Raw genomic sequence first — 26,950 nt, 5'->3', positions numbered from 1 at the left:
GTGTGCTCCCAGGCATCCAGGAACCTGTTAGAACAAAGACGGGAGCCCAGGTGTTCTTCTTTGGAGCCAGATGGTCTTGGCATCTAGATGTCTGGCCCCGGTGGTCTGGACTATGCACATGATGGCTTCGTGGGGGTCCCTCTCATCTGGCCCTTCCTTAGATATTATCGACTCTCGAGATATCATTAACTCTTTGTCCCTTATAAGGAGGACATTCTGAGCCTTGTGTAAAGTGGGGTAGGGATGCAGGTCCTGGCAAGAATAGAAGCAAGCAAAGGAGCAAAGAGCAGATTTTTATGGAGTACTTCCATTTCCCTATCTCAGAACTCTTATTAATTATTAATAACTAAAAGTGTCAATCAAGGTTGCCAGTAGTATTTGGGTTAAATATGAGTTTCACATGTCCTGAACTAGCAATCAAAACTTTCAAGGATAACTTAGATAAAAGTTCTTAAACTTTTAAAACTTCAAGTCCTAACGACCTAAACGCTAGAATTAACAGCCTGCTATGCACAAACTTAGAACATTTTATCCATTGTTCCTGCTCCCAAGTTTCTTTCTTTTCTTTTTTTTTTAAGTTTTTGTTGTTGTTGTTGTTTTTATTTACTTGAGAGAGAGCACAAGTAGGCAGAGAGACAGGCAGAGAGAGAGGAGGAAGCAGGCTCCCCACTGAGCAGAGAGCCCGATGTGGGGCTCCATCCCAAGGCTCTGGGATCATGACCTGAGCCGAAGGCAGAGGCCTTAACCCACTGAGGCACCCAGGTGCCCCTCCCAAGTTTATTTCAAAGTTACTTGTATGCATCTCTACCATTTGTGGTTGTTACTAATGGCTATTCACCAAGTATTTCTAACATCCTACCTTCCAGCTGTTGACTGGAATGCATTTCCTGGTCCTGTCTGGGTGGGTGGGGCCGCAGTACTAGCTCTGGCCTGTGAACTGTGAGAAGGATCCTTCTGAGGTTTTCTTTGCTGGGTGGGACCAGAGCAGCCTTTTGGGAAAGTATGGAATTTTCCTTTTTTGGTATCTGTGTCTGAGTATAAGTAACCTATTGTTCAGCTGGGACTTACGGATATTTTGTGGTGGGTCACCTGATGGGCCCTTTTGTATGTAGTGGCGGGGGTGGGTGAGATGGTTTGGGGTTGGGTGTCCCTAAAGGTCCTTCTACCTGACTCAGGTTTCCATTGTTCAAGTTGGTTGCCTAAAATTGACCTCTGTGTTGGGCACATGAGTGCTCTAACAGTATGAGGAGAAAGAGAAACAGACGCTCACAGGATCTTGCCCCTACGGCCCTCTCCTCCAGCACCCTGGACAGCAGCGGTGACAGCCAGCCTGTAGGCCGGCACCTTCAGTGAGCTTCACAGAGGTGGAGGGCAGGAGAGCCAGTGTTCACCCTGTTTCTTATGGTCTTCACTGGTCCATTTGTTGCATAAAAGCAGACAGACTAAGCTGAAATCTTGGGCAGGACACTCACAAGCTATGTGACTTTAAGGCATTTAATCTCACGTAGAGGATGACTGCTGTTCACAGCACCTACATCTCGTAAACAATGAATGTCCTGCCCAGTAAATGGATGAACATGGATTACATACTCAACCCAGAGCGTGTAACATGATGAAGTGCTTGAACTAGTAGCTTTTCATGACAGAGTGATAAAAACAAGGAAGATCTCTGTGGATGGATATGGATTGATTTTACTGAGCCAGCCAAGCACCCCTACTACTACTATTAGTTTAAGGAAAAAGTTAGGGCACCTGGCTGCCTTGGTCAGTGGAACATGGGACTTTTGATCTCAGAGTTGTGAATTCAAGTCCCATGGTGGGTGTAGCGATTATTTAAAAATAAAATCTTAAAAAAAGTTGCAGAACAAAACAAAGATGAAGTAGAAACAAAAGAAACCAATGACCTTATCTGTTAAGATGAAACAGGAAGGGAGGGAATGGCATCTGCCTCTAAGTATACCTTTTGGTTTTTACTTTTATTTTTTTTAAGATTTTATTTATTTATTTGATAGAGATCACAAGTAGGCAGAGAGGCAGGCAGAGAGAGGAGGAAGCAGGCTCCCCACTGAGCAGAGAGCCTGATGTGGGGCTTGATCCCAGAACCCTGGGATTATGACCTGAGCCAAAGGCAGAGGCTTCAACCCATTGAGCCACCCAGGTGCCCTGGGTTTTACTTTTAAAACTGTGTTTACTTATGTTAAAAAAAAAAAAATGGGAAAAACCTTAATGCTTTTTTTTTTTTTTATTTGACAGACGGAGACCACAAGTAGGCAGAGGCAGGCAGAGAGAGAAGGGGGGAAGCAGGCTCCCTGCTGAGCAGAGCCCAATGTGGGACTCGATCCCAGGACCGTGGGATCATGACCTGAGCCAAAGGCAGAGGCTTTAACCCACTGAGCCATCCAGATGCCCCAGTTTTTGGTTTAAATTCAGTCTAACTATATGCCAAATGGGTAAGATAACTATACAAGAAAAAAAACCTAATTAAGGAGTTTTTGAAGATCATCAAAAGCTCCTTAAGATTAGGTATATATATATATTTTGTATATATACTATCAATATATAAAGAACTTGGGAAAAGTCTTGTACTAGGTTCATATCCCAAGTAACCAAAGTTAGCGTCATTTAACATGATACCCTATATATCTACCATTCATGGAACATTTCTGCCCAAAGGGTTTCCCCCTACCACCATTGCTTGTGGTTATGCAATCTGTCAAACCCAAATGGAGGGACATTTTAAAAACGTGATACTGGGTGGCTCAGTGGGTTAAGCCTTGGCCTTCGGCTCAGGTCATGATCCCAGGGATTGAATAGAACCCGGCTTCCGGGCTCTCTGCTCAGCAGGGAGCCTGCTTCCCCCTCTCTCTGCCTGCTTGTGATCTCTGTCAAATAAATACATAAAACCTTAAAAAAAAAAAACTTGTTTAAAAAAAGTTATAATATTAAAAATGTCAACTGCAGGGGCGCCTGGGTGGCGCAATTGATAAAGCATCTCTTCAGCAGGAAGCCTGCTTCTCCCTCTGCCTATAGCTTTCCCTGCTTGTGTACTTTCTCAGATAAATAAAATATTTTTAAAAAAAGTCAGCTGCACAAGGCATATGTTAAAAGTATTCAGGGGTGTCTGGGTGGCTCAGTGGGTTGAATGTCCAACTCTTGGTTGCTCAGGTCATGATCTCAGGGTAGTGGGACTGAGTCCCATGTTGGGCTTCATGCTCTGTGTGAAACTCTCCCTCTGCCCCTCTCTCACTAAAATACATCAATCTTTAAGAAAAGGGTTCAGAAATAGGAAGAATGGTGGAACAAACTGGAGAAACTGAGTGCTGCTCTACTTCATTAATGGTAATATATCAATGTGGTTTCCTAAACTGATGCAAAAGAACATCATTTTCCTAGGAGATTCTTGGCGTACTCATGGGTGTAGAAAGGAAAAAGGAAACAAGGCAAAGTAAGACTGAAACTCGGTGAAAGGCTATAGCAGTTCACTACACTGAACTCTCTTAAATGAATGAAAGGCTCCAGAGTAAGTTTTTTTTTTTTTTAAAGATTTTATTTATTTATTTGACAGAGAGAGATTACAAGTAGGCAGAGAGGCAGGCAGAGAGAGAGAGGAGGAAGCAGGCTCCCTGCTGAGCAGAGAGCCCGATGCGGGACTCGATCCCGGGACCCTGAGATCATGATCTGAGCCGAAGGCAGCGGGTCAACCCACTGAGCCACCCAGGCACCTATTTTATTTATTTCTTTGACAGAGGGAGATCACAGTAGACAGAGAGGCAGGCAGAGAGAGAAGGAAGCAGGCTCCCCACCAAGCAGAGAGCCCGATGCGGGACTCGATCCCAGGACCCCAAGATCATGACCTGAGCTGAAGGCAGCAGCCTAACCCACTGAGGCCACCCAGGCGCCCCATGTGTTGTTTTTTTTAAAAAATTATTTATTTATTTGACAGAGAAAGAGAAAGCACACACACAAGAAGGGGAGCAGCAGGCAGAGAGAGAAGTAGACTCCCCACAGAGCAGGAGCTTGCTGTGGGGCTGGATCCCAGGACCCCAGGATAATGACCTGAGCTGAACGCAGATGCTTAACTGACTGAGCCATCCAGGTGCCCCAAGAATAAGTTTTAAAAAAGAAAAAATAGTTGCTTTTATTATAACAGACCTAGTATATTTTTTTGTAAAAAATATAATCTAAATGCTTGATAGTTGAGTATACAGCTTAAGTGTTACTTTCCAGCTACCTAAGCATTAGACATTTGGTGACGTAATGAAAAGGCATAGGAGCTCACAACCACATTTATTAGAAAAATACTAAGAGCTGGAAGTTCCCTTCTTGGAATGCTGAGGATGTGCTCCATGGGGCCATTCCTTCTGTTTTCATCAAACTCTGCTCAGCATGCCAGGAATCCCAGCTCTCTGGATGCTCCCAGGCCAGTTGCACCATGAACCCGACCCATCCCAGGCAGTCAGGAAGCAGCGCTGCGTAAGCCAGGCCTACTGCCTGGACCCAGAGGGATCTGGACCTGACAACCGGGCAGCGAGGTACCCGCGCGCCTCGGCGGCAATCCCGCTGGCCCGCGGAGCTTGCACTTCACCTCTTCTTCACAAACTTCTTTCTGGAAGCATTGGGATTTAACCGCCTTCTCCCTGCTCCCAAGGTGCTGTCTCGGATCTGCAGCGTAGCCGACCGGCTGGAGATGTCATTCTCTGCAAAGGGAGATACCCCAGCTATGTAGTCAGGGGCAAACACGTCCGTTTTCTGCCTGGCCTTTCGGGACAGTCTCAGCTGAGGGAAGCGCTGGTCCTCAGTCAGATGGGGGTTGATGGCGTATTTGCCCCCTTTGGGAGTGGGAAGCGAATACTGCAAACAAGAAAAGAAAGGTCATTAGGCAGGCACCCTATCCAAACATGTCCGATCCTGTTAATGTCAAGCTTCCTGACGGTTCTGGATGCGGGCAGATGACATCAGGGGAGTTTATCAGTCACTGCTCCTTGTGCTGTGACTACACACCCTCAGCTAGCAATGGAATTACCTCCAAACACAGAACTCTACTAAGCAGGTACCATTTTCACTGGTGTGAGTAACTCTGAAACAAGTGTTCTAGGATTGAGCAATTAAGTAATTATGGAAAATGGTGTCAAGATATCAGGGAGGGCTAGCATGAACTCTGTTGGGTTGAAATGGAACTTACAAACTCATTTTAAAATACAGATATCTAACAGAAAATATTCCTGTGTATGATCACATACAATCTCTATCCACTGTGGGCTGAGACATCTCTGACCCCCTAGGGCAAGGAGCCTACCCTGTGCTCAGCTCTGTGCTTCAAAACCCCATTCTCCATAAGAAATCAGAGAAAGGGCTGATCTCATGGCAGGGACGGAACTAGAAGAGTGCCAGACCATCTTGGGCTACAAGGTAAGGCTGGGTTCAAGGCATCAGAGGGACAGTTCCATGCCAAGCCTCTCCTGGTCCTCTCTGCAGATTCTGATCCTGGAGCTAAGAGGTCTTGCTCTGCCAGTCGCAGGCCCGGCTGTGAGGGGAGTGGGAGAGCCGCCACTCACCCGGAGGCCCCGAGGGTTCAGCACCTTCGGGTTGCGTGAGAAGTGCATGTGTAGGCTTCCATCGTCGCTAATGGTTACGGACACTTTCTTCAGGGTCTTGTTTCCACAATGCGAACAGAATACTCGGCTCATGTCAGATGTGGTTCTGGAGAGAAAAGGAAAGTTTTGGCAAAGAAGTCATGGGGGGCAAACCCCGTCCCCAGAGCACAAGATGAGTCATGGTTGTCAGAGGAGGAGAAGGAAGGAACAGGGGAGACTGAATGGCCCAACATGTCACAGACCATGGCCGCCCAGCCTTGTGTTGCTGAGACAAGCCGCCACTGTGCTGTGCCAAGGGCAAAGATGAACAAAGTAACACAGGCAGCAAGTCTGTAATTCAGCCTGAAGTTGAGCCAAATGTTGTTACACTAGTAATGAAGTCTTACTGTTAGACATTATTCCACAAGTTTAACATCAAAACAATCCTACAGAGCTGGCATTCTGTCCATCTTATAGCTGAGGAAACTGTGGCACGGAGCCAGTAAGTGGCAGCTACAAGGCCAGGAAGGTGACTCCACAATCAGTGCTCTCAATGGCACATGACTCAAGTCAAAGGGCTTATTCCTGCTTATTCCTGCGGCTCTCCACACCCTGCCTGGAGATGGCAGCCATGCTGCTGGGCCAAGAGGGAGCTCCAGAAGTGCCCAGAATGTATTAATGAATGCCGCAGGAAACACTGGAAAGCTGCTACGGCTGGATGAATCTCCCAAGAAGCTGAATTCCTGACCTGCAAGTCTTTGAGAATAAACCGCAAGTGCCTCAGTCACTGGGCTAATCTCACAAGAATGGAGAACGTTTCTTAGGGCTGCTAAGAATGCATGTTCATTTGGGGAACTTGGGGTTTTATAACAAAGGGCAACGGGGGAAATGGGATTTCATGAAGCCTCACTGTCCTAGGCCTGGTACATTTCCAAACTGAAGACTGAGAAGAAGGCGGAGGCTGATGGTAGGGCAGGGCCCCTGAGTCACGAGTGCCTGGTTGTCTTAAAGCTGGCAGGGGAGCAGTGGTCCATCTACACAACTTTACCCTCAGTGGAACAGCACTAGGGACACAGGAGACACCTTGCTCCTCCACGAGATGATCTGTATGATGGCCACCAAATCTGGACTGAATCTACAGAGAGGCTCTCAGCCACCGCAGCGTAAAATCCCAGGGCCATGCTTCCCTGGCAAAGCTGAAGTACAGCCTCGTCCACTCCAAGCAGGTCTCTGGGACCCTGGGGCCTGCCCACAGAACGTTAGCACCCCTCCATCACCCCATGAAGACCACTTTATGACCCAGAAGAGAAGGGCATGCTCTGCGAACTAACAGTTCACCTGAGTGGACTGTGTCCTGTGTTCTAGATACCACACTCTTCTAGGACAATCAGCCCTTCTGATTTTATGCAAGAAAAATCTGAGTTCACCAACTTCTGTAAAGCTACTGCAAGACAGAATTTGGATCTGAGCCTGTGTCATCCGAATCCATTCCACCTTTTTTTTTTTTTTTTAAATAGAAAATCTAAATATAAAGTAGACCAAAGAGCACAACGAACCCCCAAGGGCCCCTCACACAGCTTCAACAACTATCCATTGATGGCCATCCTGTTCCATCCTACCCCCACCCGCTCTTCCCACCCGTGGATTATTTCAAAGCAAATCCCAGGCATCATTTCATCCATAAATGCTGCAGTGCATGTGGTTAAATGATAAAGGCTCTTTGCTCCACAATCCACGCCTTTAATCCTATGACTAAGATACTAAGACAGGAGGTCACTGGTGGCCTCTGTCCCAGAGGTTTCAGCGCTCTGGTGAGGACAGAACCTAGGTACCTATGAAGGACAAGGGGGAGGAAAACCTACACACAAGGTCATCCTCCCGGAAGCTGGCACAAAGGACAGGGAGAGAAGCGGTCCACAAAGAGGCCGCGGGTGTAGATCGTCAGCTGTGTACCTGAAACAGCCATGGCAGCGCAAGATGTAGCTCCGGGCCTCTCGGACCAGCATGCCGTTCACGGCCAGAACATGCAGCCCCATCTGTAGCAGGACGTTCTGCAACCAATGAGCAAAAGCACCACCCAAGTCAGCAAAACCAAAGTCTAACATCTGTACAATTACAGTGAAAAGACTTCGCAAAGCCTGGTTTGGTTCATAAGGGGGTTTTGCTGAGGGAAAGGAAGATCAGGATGCCGCTCAAGGCATGTAAACTAGAGCTAAGACCTAGATTTCCCCCTTGTATTTGAAGGGGCCGGGTCTTTGGCCCAGGGCCCCTCACTAAGCATCTCTCTTAACAAAGACATTTATCGTGTTGCCTTTAAAAGCTTAAAAAAAAGACACACACAAAAACAAAGATATTTATTTTGTCAAACACAAAAATACACTCTTTCAGGAGCTGGAAACCTCTACTTTTTCCAAGAACCTAACTGAGAACAGAACATGAAACTTAATACAAGACATCTATTTTGTCACTATGTTGATTTTCTAGTTCCCAACCAAAGCTACAGATAATCAAAGAGCACAGGTAAAGTTTCTAGAACCAGGAAAAGAGGCATCACAGAGTAGAACTGTATATACTCCTGTGAAAGGTTATGAACTAGAGCCTAGGTCCGGCTGATGCCCATCCACCCACCTGCATGGCAAAGTCTGTAGTCACACAGCCAACCCGCACATCCTTTGGCACAGCGCACTGCTCTGACTCCCGCTGTATCTGCTTGATGTTGCTGGGAGTTATCCAACCGCCCCCGTCATCGTCACTATCCTGGTCTTTCCCTTCTTCAAATCCGTTCTCTCCTTCCTCGTCCTCCTCACTTGGAACATCATCATCTCTGTCCATCTGAAACAAGAGAATTCACAAAGTCCCAGCCCACGGGAACGGCAGGAAGAAGCTGGCGTGCTGTCCTCGGGGAATCATACATAGGGCCTTACCAGCAGCTCCTGCAGTTCATGATCAATATTAGGCAAAGGGTTTCTCCAGAACATGAAGGAAGTGAATTCTAGGTTCTCAGGCTCACCAGCTGGCTGTCCATGTTGTACTGTTTCTCGTGGGGGTTTAGACTGAGGTTAAAAGAAAATTAATTTTAAAACCTGAAAATTGAGAGGATTATATGCGGAATGATAGATGACACAAGTCAGATCTGACAGGGGCTGGACAAACTAGGATATTAGTTTAATAAATGTGGTTCACTGCATGCAATTTGTGGAGATATATAGCAAAAGAGGGCAGGAGAGCATGGCTTATCTAAGCAATTACCTTTGAGGGGAGATGGAAACCAGAAATGTGGAGAGGAGTTTCTGGGTGCTGACTTGATAAGCTCACTTTAACCTTTAAAAAGAAAAGAAAAAAGTGACAGCTCTAAGCAGAGAAATACACAGTCTGACAATTGAGCATGAAGAGTAAGTCAACAGAAAACAAAGTATCTTCCCTACAGTTATTAAAAATTGGAAAACATAAAAATAATTATTCAGTGATCCCTTAACTACCAAATAACGACTTTGGAATAGTTCTTTTTTGAATGCATTGATGAACAACGTTACTTATAAAACTTACATGTATCTTTAGTTATATACTTGGGATAAATGCCTAAGAGTGGAATTGCTGGGTCAAAAGATAATGTATTATTATTATAATGTATTATATTATGATGATGATGATGATTATTTTAAAGGTTTTATTTATTTACAGTGAGAGAGAGAGAGAGATCACAAGTAGGCAGAGAGGCAGGCGGAAGGAAAGGGGGAAAGCAAGCTCCTCGCTGAGCAGAAAGCCCGATGCAGGGCTCGATCCCAGGACCCTGAGATCATGACCTGAGCCGAAGGCAGAGGCTCAACCTACTGAGCCACCCAGTCACCTGATACTGTATTTTTAAAAGATATACTGTTTTAAAGCTTCTGATAGAAACTATCTAATTCCTGGGGCACCTGCCTAGTCAGTAGGTAGAGCATGAGATTCTTAAACTGACAGTCATGAGTTCAAGACCCCCACAGAATTTATTAAAAACAAAACAAAACAATACAAAACAACCCCCAAACCTAACTTGTGCCCAAAAGGCTGCAGGAAAAGGGCTATTTTTAGGAATCATGAACTGATGGATGCCAAATGGATACCCAGCTTCTAGTCACACTGTGCTCAGTCTCAGACTCGGGCTTTATGTTTCCCTTTACCGCATCTCCCTAAAACACTTCAGTGACACATAGAAATCTGTGTTTTACCCATCAGTTTTAGGCTCTTTGAACTGGAGGCTCTAAATCTGGTTGAAAACATGTGAAGGCAGTCCCAATTAGTACACAAATGTGAGTTTAGAAGACTTTTGATGATTTGAGACAGAGAATATTAAGCAATTCTTGTTAACACTATTTGAAATTAATTATTACATGATTATTTGGCTTATAAAATCTTCTGGCCTGGGAAAAGCCAATAGGACCCAGCCACAAATCAATTAATCTCTTGAACCTAACCAATGCGGCCAAGTCCCTGAAAGCACAATAGGAACCTAGAATTTTGAAAGTGGCAAGAGTTTAAACAAACAAACAAACAAACAAATAGGCAAGCACACAGCGTTCTGTTTAAAAATAGCAAGAACATAGCTTTTTTTTTTTTTTTTAAGATTTTATTTATTTATTTGACAGACAAAGATCACAAGTAGGCAGAGAGGCAGGCAGAGAGAGAGGAGGAAGCAGGCTCCCCGCCGAGCAGAGAGCCTGATGCGGGGCTCGATCCCAGGACTCTGGGATCATACCTGAGCCGAAGGCAGAAGCTCTAACCCACTGAGCCACTCAGGCGCCCCGAACATAGCTGATTTTACTCTATTTCTGCATTTTCCAAATTTAACCAGCCCTTTCTAAAAACCTGCAGATCAAGAGACTGAGATACTGAGATGCATCTGCTAACTGAAACATTAGAATCTTACTGGGATCGTGATCCAGACAAATGTTTAAAAAAAAATTGTAAAATAATTGGGAAATGTGAATACTAGGTAGACATTTGACAATATTAGGGAATTATTATTAATTCTGTTTAATGATTTTGTAGGGTTTTTTTTTGCTTTTTGAGAGAGAGACCAAGAAATATCAATGAAATACAATGTCTGAGTTCAAAATCCTAAGGGCTGGGGGTCAGTAGAAATGAACCTGATAGATCATGACTTGCTAAGTGTGGAGAGAGAGGAATGTGGACACTGGGTCCAACTATTCCCTCTACTCCGTGTATCTGATAGTTCCCAGAATAAAAAAGTTAAAAGGAGGAAAACCAATAATCCTCCTGATTTACCTTTTCTGGTTCTTGTTTTAGGTGAGACACCCCAACAAATTCTGCTTCTAACTGATAGGTGAGTGCCAGCACTTGAATATCTGTGGCAGAGAGGCTGGGATAGTCGCCAGTTTTCTTTGAAAATTCGGTCACTGTAAAGAGAGCCCCAACTCAAATTAGAAACAAAAAGCTATATGACCTTGGGGAACCATAGTGAAAGTATGAAAAAGAACTCAGGATCAATATCCCAAGAAAACATTCTTAATATTTGCATTCATTTCCTTTTTCTACTCACTGTTGAGACATTTGTACTCTCTATCATTAAAATTCAAGCCAGTTAGGTTTATTGTGACATCCTTATTCAGTCCAGACCATGGGACACGAGAACAAAGTTAACAGAAAGTAACTGAAAGCATAATGTCTGCAAATGATGAGAGTTCCTTATTAAATCTGGTATTATGTTGGAATAGATGATATCTTCTCTGGTCTAAAATTCTTTCATTCTAAGTATAACAAGCCAGATTAACAGGATATTCAAATTCCATAATGGGATTACAAGTTAATTCTGTTAATAACTGTTGTAGTTTATGATGAAACAAAATTATTGGACTGCTCTGTAAAGACTCTGCTTTATAACAATACCACTCACATTTCCTAAAAAGCAGGTATTAGCAGCTAAAATTTGTTGGGCACTTACTATGTATTAGGCATTGTACTAAAAGCTTCTTATTCTATCCTTCAACCAAACCCTATTACCATTAGTTACTTTTCAGAAAGAGTAAGTAACCCGTGTATAGCTAATAACTGGCAAGGCCTGACCCAGAGAGCCTCTCTGCCACCATGATCTCCTAGAACGTGGTTCTGAATCAAAGCTGATAAAACAGCCAGACCTCCAGTCCCACCCGAGTCGGTCCCCAACCGGTTAGCCTGGGACCCAGCTTCGCCATCGACACCGGGGCAGAGGCACTCACCCAGCCGCACGTACTCCGGGAAGGGCTCCTTGAAACGCAGCTCGTAGGGCAGGACGGCGAGCCGCCTGCGCGTGGCTTTATCCCGAATCTCGTTCACCACATCCCGGATTGTATAGATGTTCTTCCCGATGTCCTGCGGAAAGACCCACACAGCTTACACCCATCCATACCACGCAATGCACTGACCGACTGCCCGCAATACTTCAGGGGTTGGTCCAGCTCGGTCCCTGCTCCTCTTGGCGGTAGCCCTCCTTACCTGCAGAGCCGCGTCTCGCAGGAAAGCCCCGGCATCCGCCACAACGTGCTCCACGAGCGCCATCTTGACGGAACGCGCCCTCAGAGCGCTTGCGCACAGAGCTGGCTCCACCCCTACGTTCCAAACTGGGCCTCTGGGAGCCGGGACGTCCAGTTGTGACTCTGCGGCGCCTCCTGGCGGCCGCATAGGCTTTTCCCAGCTCAGGGATACCCAGGCGCGTGTCAGGTGTGGGCAGGTCAAACTTTGGGAGACACTGTAGGAGGTAGGGTCCTGCGGCCCACCCCTTAGCGCCTTATTTACTTTCAGTGTAAAATCTGTATGTAGTCCTATTATTACAAGTCAATACAGAGAAACTACAGTTCATTTTAAGGTCACAAGTCGATGAGATAGGTACTGTTTTGTGTCTAAGGGCCAGCTGCTCGGGACAGCTAGTCTCAGCTAACATGCCTAGTATCCGGTTTTAGGAAGATTAACATCTGGGGGTAACTCTCGATCTCACGGTCGTGGGTATGGAGCCTACTTACAAAAAGGGAGAAAGGGAGAAAGAAAAGGAAAAGGAAGGAAGGAAGAAAGGAGAGGGGGCGGGAGGGGAGGGGAAAAAGGAAAGGAGAGCATAGGTAAGAATAGATTGATTAACGGACACACCAACCCCTGAGCCACTTTCGTATCCATTATGCTCTGTTGACCGCTGCTTATGTACCGCCACTTGATTTTGAGAGTCTTTGATATCCTCACCTACTCTCTAAGCAAGGCACGTAATTTACTAGCAAATAAACCCTTGCGGTACAGAACTGAAGGGGAGTATTAGATGACTTCTAAATTCCTTTTGCAATCTGAGATTCTATAATTATGAGATCTGGTCTGTCAAAATTCATGCTGGAGAATTTCAGCAAAATGATGACGTGGGTTTTCTGTCATTCATCTTCAGCGTAATTGATTCATTCCAAGCCTCTTTTGTCAAGTCTTCAATCTTATCGCTTGATTATAATTTATTCATCCTACCCCCAAAAACCTTTCAGTGCCCTAGGCAGCTCTTTGAACAGTTGCCCAAATCTCTTTTCTTTCTCTAAACATCTGTCTCAACTTTTCTTACTATTTATTCTCTTCAATGGCTCCGGTCTTACCTGCCCTGCCTGAAATAGCATGGTGGAAATGGAAAGCTGTTTCTTTCTTTTTTTCTTTTTTAAGATTTGTTTTTTAAATTTTTATATATTTATTTGACAGAGAGACACAGTAAGAGAGGGAACATAAGAAGGGGGAGCGGGAGAGGAAGAAGCAGGCTTCCCACTGAGCAGGGAGCGGGATGTGGGGCTCTATCCCATGACCCTGGGATCATGACCTGAGCAGAAGGCAGATACTTAACAACTGAGACACCCAGGTACCCCTGGAAAGCGGTTTCTAATGTTCTAGTGGATCATATCAAAATTTTTTGGTTTTTTATTTCCCAGCTTTGTTTCTTTGCAAAATTTGATACTGCTGACCATCTCCTCTTTATGGACTGTCTCTCCTCTCTTGACTTTGGTAATACTTAAGGATCCTGGTCCCCCTACCTCTCTGATGGCTTCCCACCCTCCTTCACTGGATTTTATTCTTCCTTGCACACAGAGCACCCTCCACAGAAATGTCTTGGCCCCTTTGTCCTTCTAAATTCTCTCCTTCAGCAATACTATCTATCTTCAAGGCTTCACTTATTACATTGTAGGAATGTCTCCCAAATCTTTAGGTCCGATCCCTATTTATCTCCTAATTTAGCTTCCTGGAAACATCTATCTAAAATTTTTAGACATCGGGGCGCCTGGGTGGCTCAGCGGGTTAAAGCCTCTGCTTTCGGCTCAGGTCATGATCCCAGGGTCCTGGGATCGAGCCCCGCATCAGGCTCTCTGCTCAGCAGGGAGCCTGCTTCCTCCTCTCTCTCTCTGCCTGCCTCTCTGCCTACTTGTGATCTCTCTCTCTCTCTCTGTCAAATAAGTAAATAAATAATCTTTAAAATTTTTAGACATCTTGGGGTGCCTTCGTGGTTCAGCCAGTTAAGCATCTGCCTTTGGCTCAGGTTGTGATCCCAGGGTTCTAGAGTCCAGAGTCTGGCTCCTTGCTCTGCAGGGAACCTGCTTCTACCTCTTCCTCTGCCTGCCACTCTCCCAGCTTGTGCTTTCTGTCTCATATATATAAATAAAATCTTTAAAAATAAATAAATAAAAAATAAATAAAAATTTTAGACATCTTCACTCAAGGGGAAGGTTAAAATTGATGTAATTATCTCTTAACCTGCTTAAACTTTTTTTTTTTCACTCATTAGAGTTCTTATTTTTTACTAGTGGCATTTCCAACAGAGGCACTCAAGGTAAGAATCTGAGTCATCTTAATTCCCACGTTCATTTTTTAAAAAAAGATTTTATTTATTTGAGAGAGGAAAAGAGCATGGGTTGGGGTGAGGGGCAGAGGGAGAGGGAGAGAGAGAATCCCAAACTCCCCACTGATTGTGGAGCCCCACACCAGGCTCAATCCCACAACCCTGAGATCATGACCTGAACTGAAACAAAGAGCTGGACCACTTAACTGATTGAGCCACCCAGGTGCCCCCTCTTTTACCTTCGTTTGCAACCAGTACTCTCCTTGATGCCACTTCTGAAATATTTGGGGTGCCTCTGACCCCTCTACATGCATCCCGTTTACTCATCTTAATCTCATGCCTAGAATATATAATCCACTCAACATTAGTATTCTTTTCTCTCCTTCTTTAATTGATTGCTCCTGTTGCCTAAAAAGGGAGGGAGGATGTGGGAACTGGACTCCATAATAGGTTTATTAAAATTGGCAGTAATAATTCTGTAATCCCTGTAATGAAGAAGAATGATCTAGATCAGTGGTTCTCAAACTGGAGTGTGCATCAGAATCATCTGGAGAGCTTGTAAAAACAAATGGGTAATACGGGTGGCTGGCTGACTCAGTCTATGGAGCAAGCAACTCTTTATCCTGGGGTCCCGAGCTGGAGCCCCACACTGGGTGTAGAGGTTACTTAAAAATAAAATCTTAGGAACAAAAACGAAACAAAAAATGGGTGGCTAGGCTTCATCCTCACATTCTGATTTGTAGATCCCGGCAGTGTCTGAGAATTTGCATTTCTAATAAGTTTTATGTGCTGCTGCTGAGCTGAGCTGAGGACACACTCAAGAACCACAGATTTAGGGGAATCATGACAAAGAAGATCAGGCTTTGAGGCATTCATTTTCCGGTGAAGACTGAGAATATGTATTAATACAGAAGGTCTCTTGACACTGTGTGTCTTTTGTCACTTTTTAAAGCAGTATTTTAATTGCTTTTTTGTTTCTTTGTAACATTAGTCTCCAAGTTCCCTAAAGCCTTAGAAGGAATTTAATTTACTCCACAAATATGTATTGGGAGCTAATTTATACCATCATGGGTTGGGTGATACAACAAAATGAGTTTGTGGCTTTAGAGCTAGATCTTGAAGGACAAGTAAGGCAGAAGCACCGAGGTATGAAAGTCCAAGTAGTGTTCAGGAAATTGAAGGTAGTATATGTGGTAGCTGAGGACATCTGGGAACAGGATCTCTCACAGATGAAGTAAGCCCTGAAACACTTCAATTTTTTGAAGTTTATGGGTTTTCAAAAGTAAAGAAATCTAACACACTATTACAAAAATTATGGTCACTTTAAGCAGTTTACATTAAATTAACACTTTGAAAAACATGTAGAAGGACTCAATGTATGACTCATTTGGAGATAATGTCAAGTTTTACATGTGAAGCCCTGGTGGTATTTTTTTTTTTTTTTAACATGTGAACCTGGGTGGCTCAGGTCATGATCTCATGAGGTCCTGGGATTGAGCCTCGCTTCAGGCTCCCTGTTCAGCAGAAAGCCTCTTTCTCCCTCAGCCCCTGCACTCCTGCTCCCTGCTTGTGTTCTCTCTCTCTTCCTCTCTCTCTCAAATGAATAAATAAAAATCTTTTAAAAAATAAAAGAGAAAGGTCTTACTTGTGGGCCAGTGAAGATCTGAATTCATTTCCAGGACTGGAACATGCGGAGGCTGTGGAACTATGCACTTAACAGTAGGCTAGGGGAAGGGAAAAGTTGATGCAGAAGAAACACTACAAGGAATCAATAAGTATCCCTAGAATTCCTTTGGACATTTTTGGGAGTGTCCCAAACTTTTTGTCTCTGTGTTTGCCCTTGGTTTTTCTTCTTCAGGGACATTGTGCTGGCCAGTCACTACTTAGTCTCCCAGAAGCAGTTCAGTGGTCCCTTCTGTAAACCAGTCTCTGATTACTCAAATCAGATTTTTTCCCAAGGACTGATTTGTACTTTTTTTTTTTAAGATTTAAAAAAAAAAGATTTTATTTATTTATTGGACAGAGAGATCACAAGTAGGCAGAGAGGTAGGCAGAGAGAGAGAGAGAGAGGGGAAAGCAGACTCCCCGCTGAGCAGAGAGCCCGATGCGGCACTCGATCCCAGGACCCTGGGATCATGACCTGAGCCCGAAGGCAGAGACTTTAATCCAATGAGCCACCCAGGCGCCCCTGTACTTTTTTTCTTATCAAACTTAAGACATTTTAGTTCTTTTGCTCAATGAGCAGTTATTATTTCTGCTTTGCATTGTAATTGTGCATTTTTAAAAAAGATTTTATTTATTTGAGAGTGAGAATGAGAGAGAAAACATGAGGAGGAGGAGGAGGGATAGAGGGAGAAGTAAACTCCCTGCTGAGCAGGGAGCCCGATGTGACTTGATCCCAGGACCCTGGGATCGTGACCTGAGCTGAAGGCAACTACTTAACTGACTGAGCCACCCAGGGGCCCCAGTTATGTGTCTTCTTTAAGTGGGGTGGTGGGGGGAGAGGGATAATTTTCCTCAAATGAGCATTTCAATTTACCTTTTAACTTTGAGGGGACACTTTTATGAAAACATACTTCAGATTTTTTGGTGTGTCTTTGAAAAACGTCTTCTATACTGTGGGATCTACAGCAGTGTGTTCAGTGCTCAATAAATGCTGATGAAATCTATTCATTCACCAGTTTACTTAAAGAGACCTCCTGTGAGCCAGGCACTGCTTTAGGACTATGGCTTTGGGGATATGGCTCCTGTCCTTATAATTCTTCTGGTGGGAAACAGATTACACACACACACACACACACACACATGCATACATTCATTTGTAAGTGAGGTAGTGATTAAGTGTGGAGGAAATATGGAGGAAAAATATCAAGCAGGAACAGGGGCTGGTAGGAGGGGAAGTAAGAGATGGGCTGCAATAGTTAAGCAGGCTGATCAGGAAAGGCTTTACTGTGGATAGTTGAGCAAACATTGGATGAGAGATGAGGGAGTCAGCCATCTGACTTTGGGGAACGAGCTTTCCAGGCAAAGGGAAAATCAAGTCCAAAAAGAGTAACTGGAGATAAGATGTGGGGAGGGATCATGTAGGGCCCCATAGGTGACCATATACACTTTAGGTTTTACTCCTTTAATACACACACAATTGTGAGCATGTTTGCTTAGTTCTTTTTCTTTTTTAAAAATACTTTATTTGACAGAGAGACAGGGAGAGAGAGTGCACAAGCAGGGGGAGTGGCAGGCAGAGGGAGAGAAACAGGCTCCCCGCAGAGAAGGGAGCCCAGTGTGGGGCTCCATGCAGGGTCTTACCTCAGAATGCTGGGATCATGACTTAAAGTGAAGGCAGACGCTTAACCGACTGAGCCACCCAGGGACCCCTGCCTTTTGGTAAACATCTACTTCAATGCTCCCAAATCAAGGAATTCTTTCCTAATCCCTCTGTAGTAAGAAAAACTTCCTTCAGTGGAACTAGAGAAGTTTTAATAGTTTTATAAGAGGAAATTAATATAGAGTTTAAGGTATTAAAGAGGCCTGTATCTCCATGAAATACCATCTCGTGGATTTGGAATGGGAATAGGAAAAGTAGCAGTGCTCAACCAATTTAATTTGCATGCATAATAGGATCCATCTAAATTTGAAAACCCAAAAATAACGATAATTAATTCGCAGTGCTTAAGGCTAATTAAGTGATTAGTATTAATTTTAGTTAATGGTGATTAAGAATGATAAAACTGAGTCTTCATTGAACTTGTCAAAGCTGAAGGTCCATACTATTAGTACAGAATGTTGATTTAAAATGTTCTTTATAATTAATAAAATTCTGTTTTGTAAATTAAGGGAATGGGGGTTAGTTTGGTGTGGTGGGGCATTTTATGGACCCAACCGGGGGTTTTGAAGCTTTCCTATCTTAGCTTTATGTCACAAAAAACAGATGCTCCATAAACTGCCACTTTTGTGTTTCTAGAGCCTAGTACAGTGCGTGGTACCTACTAGGCATAGGGTTGCCAGATATATCAAATAAAATTACAGAATGCCCAAATTTTTAGCTAAACAGCAAATACTTTTTTTTTTTTCTATCTATCTATCTATCATGGGAGTATTTATAGGATAATACTCTCATGCAGTATTTGGGGCACGTCTACATATTGCATAGTTAATTATTCGAAATTCAAATTTAACTAGGCGTCCGTACTTACGGGGTAACCCTAAGTAGCTCAATAAATACTTGCTGACTTGATTGGCCTCCTCTCACCTGTAAAATGGGGCTAATGATAGACCCGCCTCCGGGGTTGACGGAGTGAACGAAGCTCCTGGCAGACAGTGAGCCTTCAACGTATTTGCTTACTCCAGGACCATCTGGTGAGTGGGAACCCCTTCTATTTTGACATACACAAAGGACAAGAAGGCCGACTCCCGGCCAAAGGAGCCCAAACCAGGCCTAGGTTGCCCACACCTGAGAGTCCGGCCGGCCTCTTCCGGGTCAGGTGACCGCGGGCGGTCACGTGACCCGGCCCGAGTGCGGGCGGTGGAAGGCGGAAGTGGGAGCGGAGTTGGGCGCCGCTTCTGTGGCCGCGGCAGGTAGCGAGCGCCGGCACGACGGGCGCGGGGGGTGCGGCGAGCGGGAGGGCGGGCCGGGGGCGCGGGGCGGGCGGGGGGCGGGGGACGGCGCGGGGTGGGCCGGGGCGGTGCGGCCCGGGCGCCGGGGGGCGGCGGCTTCCTGTGGGAGGGGCCTGGCTCGGCGGTTCCGGCCTCCGAGGAGGGGGGTGTCCCGGCTCCCGCCCGAGCGGGGTGGGCGTGCGGCGGGCCGCGCGCGGGGGTGCTTGGAGGTGGGCGCGGAGGCAGCCGGGGGTGCGGCGGCCAGCGGGTCCTGCCGGAAGAGGGAAAGGAGCTTAGGTCCTAGGGATGAAGAGGCGTGACCTTTGTGGAGGGTTCGGGTCTGGACGAAGGGGCGACTTGGGACTGAGCTGGAACCGTGCGCTTGAGTGTTTGACGTGGAGGGAAAGGAGAAATCAGGAAGAAGATGCTGTGTGAACCCCAGCTGAGAGTCTCTTTCTTCCTTGCTCTTTGGAAATGGTTGTTACCCGAGGCTTTGATTTTGGTCCCATTCAGTTTTTAAACTTCAGGAAGGATCACAGAATCTGGATCATTTTGCTTTCGTCACACCCACTTAGTCCTGGTTGGGTAGGGTTCCACTTCTTGGGAACCTAGCCCTTCAGATCATCTTTCTTTTAGATTTTCCCAGATCTCATCAACTTCGAGCCTTAAAAAAAAGAGTGAGGGCACTTTGCTCTGACCGTAAAATGGCTTTTAGCCTAAACTATTGACCACGACCTAGCCCAGCATTACCTCAGCAACAGTGACTGGAGAAATCTTGGCCAGAGTATCTGTACTCTGAAGCTTTATGACTTTTCTTCTTTCTTCGGTTTAAATTATTCAGTTTCACTTATCATGTGACTGCTTATCTTGATAAAGTGTAACTAGGTAGAATGACTGAACGGTCTCTTCTGTGTTTCTTAGTATTGTGACCTTAATCATGATTTTGATATTAAACACCTGTGTAAAAGCTGCTTACCCTCTTTCTTCATGTTTACTAAAATTTGCAGAAGTGAAATGAATATGCCACAAAGATGTGGTATAACTAGAGTGAATGTTCCAGCTGGACATTCACAGGAGCCGGAGTCGATTTGGATTACCAGTAGGAAAAAAAAAGACTTTGCTGACATGTTATGAGTTAAAGTTCTTGGAGTCTTTGACATTTAAAAATTATTTCCTTTCGCGGCCTTTGAGTTAGGTTGGGAAGGTATTATTCATATTTTGGAATGAACAAACAGCCCTAAGGGAGAGGGACTTGTTTTTTTTTTTTTTGTTTGTTTGTTTGTTTTTAGCAGTTTATTGCTTTCTTTTTTACTGGTCTCTCTGTTCCTGCTAGACTGCACATCCTTCAAGGGTAGGGTTCATATTGTATTTGGCTCCTACCCTAGTGGCTGGATATTGTGGGCACTTGGTAAATGTTTGGTGAATAAATGACTTTCTAGAGGTCACACAGCTGTAAGTGAAGGACAAGGGATTTGAACCCAAGACCTAGCTTTTCTCTTATCAGACCATTTTCTGTGCTATTGGTCCATATGAAGATGATGGGCATAGGAATAAGGCTTGGGTAGGCTTCTTAATCCCTTTTACCTAATGATGACTTCCTTGGTTACAAAGAGCTTTTACCAACATCTCGGGACCATGATCCTGTGAAGTTCAGGACTGTCCCTATTCCACAGATGAGGAAGCTAAGGCTTATTGATGTTCTTGCTTTAGATTCTAGAGCTAGTGACTGAGCAGGGACTCAAACCCAGGCAACAGACTCATTCTCTGCCATTTACAGAAGGAGTATAAAGTATTTTTTAAAAAAGATTGATTTATTTACTTATTTGACACACAGAGAGATCACAAGTAGGCAGAGAGACAGGCAGAGAGAGAGGGAAGCAGGCTCCCTGCTGAGCAGAGAGCCCGATGCGAGTCTTGATCCCAGGACCCTGGGATCATGACCTGAGCTGAAGGCAGAGGCTTTAACCCACTGAGCCACCCAGACCCCCCTATAAAGTATTATTTTAAAGTATTTTTTCAAGTATAGAAAGTATGACATTTTAAGGAAAAATAAAGTATATATATATATATATCATACCAAAAATTATGAATATGGGATGTAATTGAAGTTTAAAAAATTCCAAGAGGCACCTATGGTGCCTCTTCCTGGGAGAACATTCTTTCATTCAGTGAGTATATAAGTGCCTACTCTTGGAGTTGCACTGTCCAGTATGGTTGAGTACTGGAGATCTGCGATGGAGTATAAAATACACACTGGAGTTTGAAGAGTCAACTTGAAAAAAAAAGTAAAATATGTCATTGATTTGTTTCGACTGTTGTAAGAAGCATAATATTAATATAATATCAACATATGCTACACATGATAACATTTTAAGTTTATTGGGATAAATGCAGTATAATTGAAATTAATTTCACCGGTATCTTTCTACTTTTTAAAATGTGTTTCCTAGAAAATTAAATATTATATTGGACAGTCCTGTTCTAAACACTGGGAATATAGTACCCAAGAAAAGGAAAAACTCTTGCCCTTGTGGATCTTAAATTTTAGTGGAAAGGAACAATAAACAAAATAACCAAGTAAAGTGCATATTTTATTGTAATAAAGGGGGGAAGTGGGATGTGGAGTGTTGGCTGCGGCTGCAGTTTTGCATAGGGTCTTTAGAGATGCCGTCCTGCGAAGGTGACTGTTGAGTAATGACCTGAAGGAGATGAGGGGAGGAGCCATGGAAGTGGGGACATTGTGGTCCAGGCGGAGGGGACAGCAAGTTCAGTAGCCCTAGGTAGGCGCACCCCTAGCAGGTTTGTGGGCCAAATAGGGGGCTCCAGTGGCTGGAGGAGTATGAGCAAGGGAGAGTAGGAGATTGAGGTCTAAGAGGTGTTGGGGGCAAGGGGAGGGATGGGCACGTCATGGAGGGCCTTGCAACCCATTTTAAGGGTATGGGTTTTAGTCAGTGATTGGGTTCATTGGAAAGTCTTAAGCAGTGGCATGGACACGGTCACCCTGCCTTTTAACAGGCTCGGTCTGGTTGCTGTGTGGAGGAGTATAGAGGAGCAAGGCTAGGGCAGGGAATTGAATTTAGAGACCTCCAAGAGCCGTGGGAAAGACACAGGATGGATAGTGAGTTTTTAATGTTTAAATATTGGTCTTACCTGACATGTATCGGTTGCATTTTGTTTGTCAGGTATTCTGTTGTTTTAGATTTAAAACAAACAGAACCTCACTGAGGCGAAGTGATGTGCGTGAGGTCATGTAACTCCGACATGGAAGAACTGGGAGTTGAGTCTTGATCTTTGAGTGCAGAGCTCTTCCTTTCCTTAGATACGTGGCGGTGGATACATGAACATAATCTCCCACTGGAAGCAAATCAGTGAGCTGCTTTTGAATGATTTTGAGTCACCATGGGCTGTTATAGATTCTGGAATTTCCGAGAGTTAGGAACAAAAGGGAAGTTCTTGTTTCCCTTAAAAACGAACCAATTGAATCTTTTTTAGAAAGTTGCAGGCCTCTGCTTCTCCCCACAAGGTTGTAAACAAACACTCAGTGATTTAAGTCAAGTGTTAATAACTACTTCTAGGAAAATACCAAATACTAAGGCTTGGCAGTCCTGACCTAGGGCAGGTCCCCTTCCTCTGTGTCACCCATGCCTTTTGCTTCCTGTTTTGTTGTGCGATCTGCTTTCCATTCTCTTTTATTATTAGCCTATAATTCCACTGTACTTCCAAAGATATGACCTTCCCTGTCCCTCCCTCTCTGTTTTTATGTGCTTGGCCTTTTACCGATGTCATTTGGCAAAGTTTAGTTGTGTTTGATTGTTTTTCAATGTGGGGCTTTGGAAAATGGAAGGTAACTCAATGCTGGCCAGAGAAAAGAGGCCAAGCAAGAAGAATTAGTGTTGGGAAAGAAAGAAAGAGCTGGGAAAGCAGGAGAGTATGAAGGAAAGGAGAAATTTTTGAACAGACCCTTCTCTTCACATTTTTAAAAAAGTGGATATAGAGTAGATCTGTAATTACAGATCTACTGTAAAAACAGAAGCTCTGCCTGTTCCTACAGCTGCTTAATTAAAACCTTGATGTCGGTGAATAGTTTTTGCCCTTCTTTGGTCCATGTGCTTCACAGGTCCTTTCATCTTGAGATCAGTGTTCAGTGGTTTCTTGACTCAAAGCTGAGTGAAGAATTTGAGGAATTGCAGAGCCTAGACTTTGAGCTTCAAGAACTGTTTTAGCTTGTATTTTAGTTAATATTGAAGAGCACTTACTGTGTGCTAGCCGTTTTCCTTGATTGGGCTCATTTAATCCCTACAGTAATCTTAGAAGGTAAGTAATATTCTTAGGTTCATTTCACAGATGAAGAATTGAGCTTTAGGGAGGGTGAGTAACTTGTCCACTATCACACAAAGGCTTGTGAGTGGCCAGACCTATTTGCCTCTAAAAATTGACTGGTCTGAAAGGTTCTCCTGCAGTTGGGTGAGAAAAAGCATCAGGTGCTTTAGATACTGAAAGAGCTATCCCTTGCTAAAGTTTATGCATGGTTGCTTTCTTGTGCCAAAAGCCCTTTGAAGATTTCTTTAATGGGGGTCCCTCAGAGTAAGAGATCTGAGGTCCCAGATGGCAGGGATCCCCTGACATTCCCCATTGTATTTTCAGGGCCTGGCACAGAGTGGGGCCTATCAGCATTATTGAAAGACTGACCCTGGCTCTGGACTGCGCAGGTTGGAATAAGGGTCCAGAAGAGGCACAGTCAGAGAGCGGGCTGCCAGGCCCTGGAAATGCAAAAGTGAATATCAGGGGATTCCTTGGCCATTTTAGTCCCCTGGTTTCAAGAATCAACCTGTCCTAGACACCCTTTGTATCTGGAATCACAACTACGAAGCACAATTTGAGCACGACCACATCTCCTGTGACCGCTGGGCTGCTTTCTTTTCGGAAGTTACTGCGGGCCTGGGAGTTGGGCCTCCAAAGAAATGTGTTATGGGAAGGGGACTTAGAGTTTCAGCCTGATGTCATTTGAAATCTGGGTCTTCTAAAGCTTTTGCTGCTAATTGTATTAGTTTCCTCTTCCTCATCTGTTTAATGCATTACTATAAACCTGACCAACGTGATGGAGGCCTGAAGTCTGCAGTCAAGGTGATCAGTATCAGTATCGACAGGGCCTGATCCCTCTGGGGGTGGGGGAGTGGGGGTGGGTGGGGTGGTATTGGTGGGATCGTGGGGAATTCTTTCTTTGCCTCTCTTAGTGGCTCAAGGCATTTTGTTGGTTTGGAATCGTAGGACTCCAGTCCCTGCTCAGCCTTCACATGGCTTCCTCCCCTGGGTCTGTGTGTCTCCTCTCTGTCTCCTGTACGGATACTGCGCCCACTCTAGATTCAAGGTGATCTCATCTTCAGACCTTTAAGTTAATTGCCTCTGCACAGACCCTGTTGCAAAATAAGGTCACATTCACAAGGTTCCTTCCACATCCACAGGTTCAGACATATGTTTTTGGGTGCCACAATTCAACCCCCTACTCTAATTGAATGTAGGATGGGATGTTCTTATTAAAATTAAATAAGGACATCATCCTATGACCTGATTTGAAGAGGAACCTTTTTCTTTTCTGAATGTAAATTTTATTTGTGACTAAAATAATAATAATACATAATAAAAATAGTTAAAGAGCCAAAGAGCCTTGTAAGACTGAGAACGCAACAACAGTTACTGGCTTCGCCTCTGTTTGTTCTTGATTCTGCTCTGTGTAGTCAGTGACTTTCAACTCTTAGTTTTCTTCTAGTATTGACTTGTGCGTTTCTTTTATTTTTTTTTTTCCGATTTTATTTATTTGTTTGTGAGAGAGAGAGAGCATGAGAAGCAGGGAGGGTCAGAGGGAAAAGCAGACTCCCCACTGAGCAGGGAGCCCAATGTGGGACTTTGATCCTCGGACTCCAGGACCATGACCTGAGCTGAAGGCAGTCACTTAGCTAACTGAGCCACCCAGGCGCCCCCCTCCCTTTTTTTCCTTTCAAAGTAGGCTCCACACACAACATAGGGCTTGAACTCATGACTCTGAGATCGAGTCACATGCTCTATCTTCCCACTGAGCCTGCAAGACATTCCAACTTCTGCATTCCTGAAGGACAGTTTAATACTGCTCTCTTAGCCTGTCAGTTTTATCTACTGTCTTTTAACTATTGAAGGTGAGGATTTAGCCTTCTTTCTGGCCAGTCTCCATAAATACAGACTTCTACACACTTGTACCTCCACCTTTTGATTATTCCCACATCACAAGTTTTGATTAAGGTGTTTACATTGTTATAAATATTCACAGCTGAGCCACGTACTATGTTAGGATTGCATTTCCTATCATAGAACTTGTTGCTAGTTCCATATTTCCTGATTTTTTCGTTTGCATAGATTTTTGTGTTCCTGTTACTCATCCTGCATCAAAGACTGCCATAGAGCTAAACGTGCTCCTTTCTTCAGCGCACTCAGATGCTTCACGTAATCTATTCCTTCCATTTTCTTTCTTTCCTCTAGAGGTGACATTTCCTATAAATTCTCTAATCCGGACTGTAATGCCTTGGGATTTTTCACTGTTAACCTTGTAATTGCTTTTGTCTCTCCCACGTGAATCCCCACTGTTCTCCATCTTTTTCCTTTATTCCCTTGGAACACATCTTTCAGTAGCTTCCTGACAAAAGCAGCATAGGGAGGAGTTTCTGTGAGACCTTACAAACCATGGTTTTCCAATCCTACTTGACTGATGGTTTTTTGGTTGTAGAATTATAGATTGAAAAGTTAAAAAAAAATCATTTTATCTCAAATTTGAAAGCATTGCATTGTCTTTTCACCTTTGGTGTTACTTCTGAGAAGTCTGATGCTGATTTTTCTTGTTTGTAAATGTGACTGGAAGCTTGTATACCCTTTGTTCTTATGTTCTGAAATTTCATGACATTGTGCAATAGAATGTTTTTTTTTTTTTTTTCATCATTTGGGGCACTCAGTTGGGTTCTTTCTGTTTAGAGCTGTGTATTCTTCAGCTTAAGAAAAATCTTCTGTGGGCGCCTGGGTGGCTCAGTGGGTTAAGCCGCTGCCTTCGGCTCAGGTCATGATCTCAGGGTCCTGGGATCGAGTCCCACATCGGGCTCTCTGCTCAGCAGGGAGCCTGCTTCCCTCTCTCTCTCTCTGCCTGCCTCTCCATCTACTTGTGATTTCTGTCTGTCAAATAAATAAATAAAATCTTTAAAAAAAAAAAAAGAAAAATCTTCTGTGACATTTCTTTGATGATTTCTCTTTTTTTTTTAAAATTTCTGGGACTTGCTATAAGATGGACATTGGACAATTTAAAGATTTATTTGTTTTAGAGAGGGAATGCACACAAATGGAAGGGGCAGAGGGAGAGAATCCAAATCAGACTCTGTGCTGAGCATGGAGCCTGAGGCAGGGCTCCATCTCACCACTCTGAGATCATGACCTGAAACCAAGAGTTGGGTGCTCAACCGACTGAACCACCTGGGTGTCCTAGACTTTGGACATTTTGAACAAAACCACTGTTTTAAAAAAGTTATTTTTTACCTATTTACCATCTTCTTTGTCTTTGTATTTCCTCGCTTTATCAGCTTGGCTTCTGCTATGAGGACTGTCCTTTCTAAGAGCAGATTGTTATTCTCTGAGTCCACCCACCAGCCAACTTACTTGCCTGCCTGCCTTCCTTTAAAATTACATTCTGTTCTTGTTTCATGGGTGCAATATTTTATCTCTCTAAATTGTTTTGAGGTTTTCTTTGACCTCTATTTTATTTAACTGTGAGTTTTTATTTTTTTTTAAAGATTTCTATTTATTTATTCGGCAGACAGAGATCACAAGTAGGCAGAGGCGGGCAGAGAGAGAGAGGAGGAAGCAGGCTCCCTGTTGTGCAGAGCCCGGAGGGAAAGAGAGAGAGCACGCATGAGCCAAGGGAAGGGCAGAAAAGCGGACTCCCTGCTGAGCA

General features: G+C 44.2%; 2 protein-coding genes across 2 annotated transcripts in view; one reads left to right on the top strand and one right to left on the bottom strand.

The window, feature by feature from the left end:
• Positions 1 to 4,270: 4,270 nt before the first annotated feature.
• On the bottom strand, positions 4,271 to 12,122 carry NOB1 (NIN1 (RPN12) binding protein 1 homolog). The gene is made up of 9 exons (XM_044255820.1): positions 12,045 to 12,122; positions 11,789 to 11,921; positions 10,839 to 10,969; positions 8,823 to 8,894; positions 8,498 to 8,626; positions 8,202 to 8,405; positions 7,527 to 7,624; positions 5,556 to 5,700; positions 4,271 to 4,851 (listed from the first exon to the last, which is right to left on the bottom strand). Exons 1-9 carry the CDS (start codon positions 12,105 to 12,107, stop codon positions 4,582 to 4,584), a joined length of 1,245 nt encoding a protein of 414 aa, XP_044111755.1. The 5' UTR covers positions 12,108 to 12,122; the 3' UTR covers positions 4,271 to 4,581.
• Positions 12,123 to 18,890: 6,768 nt separating this feature from the next.
• Positions 18,891 to 26,950, top strand: part of WWP2 (WW domain containing E3 ubiquitin protein ligase 2) — a 149,389-nt gene continuing 141,329 nt past the window's right edge. The window contains exon 1 of the mRNA XM_044255819.1: positions 18,891 to 18,969. The gene's annotated coding sequence lies outside the window, so the exon portion shown is untranslated. The remainder of the gene's footprint in view (positions 18,970 to 26,950) is intronic.

Source organism: Neovison vison, chromosome 7 (assembly GCF_020171115.1).
Source record: "Neovison vison isolate M4711 chromosome 7, ASM_NN_V1, whole genome shotgun sequence".
NCBI classification, from domain to species: Eukaryota; Metazoa; Chordata; class Mammalia; order Carnivora; family Mustelidae; genus Neogale; species Neogale vison.
This window is presented reverse-complemented; position numbering and strand designations above follow the sequence as displayed.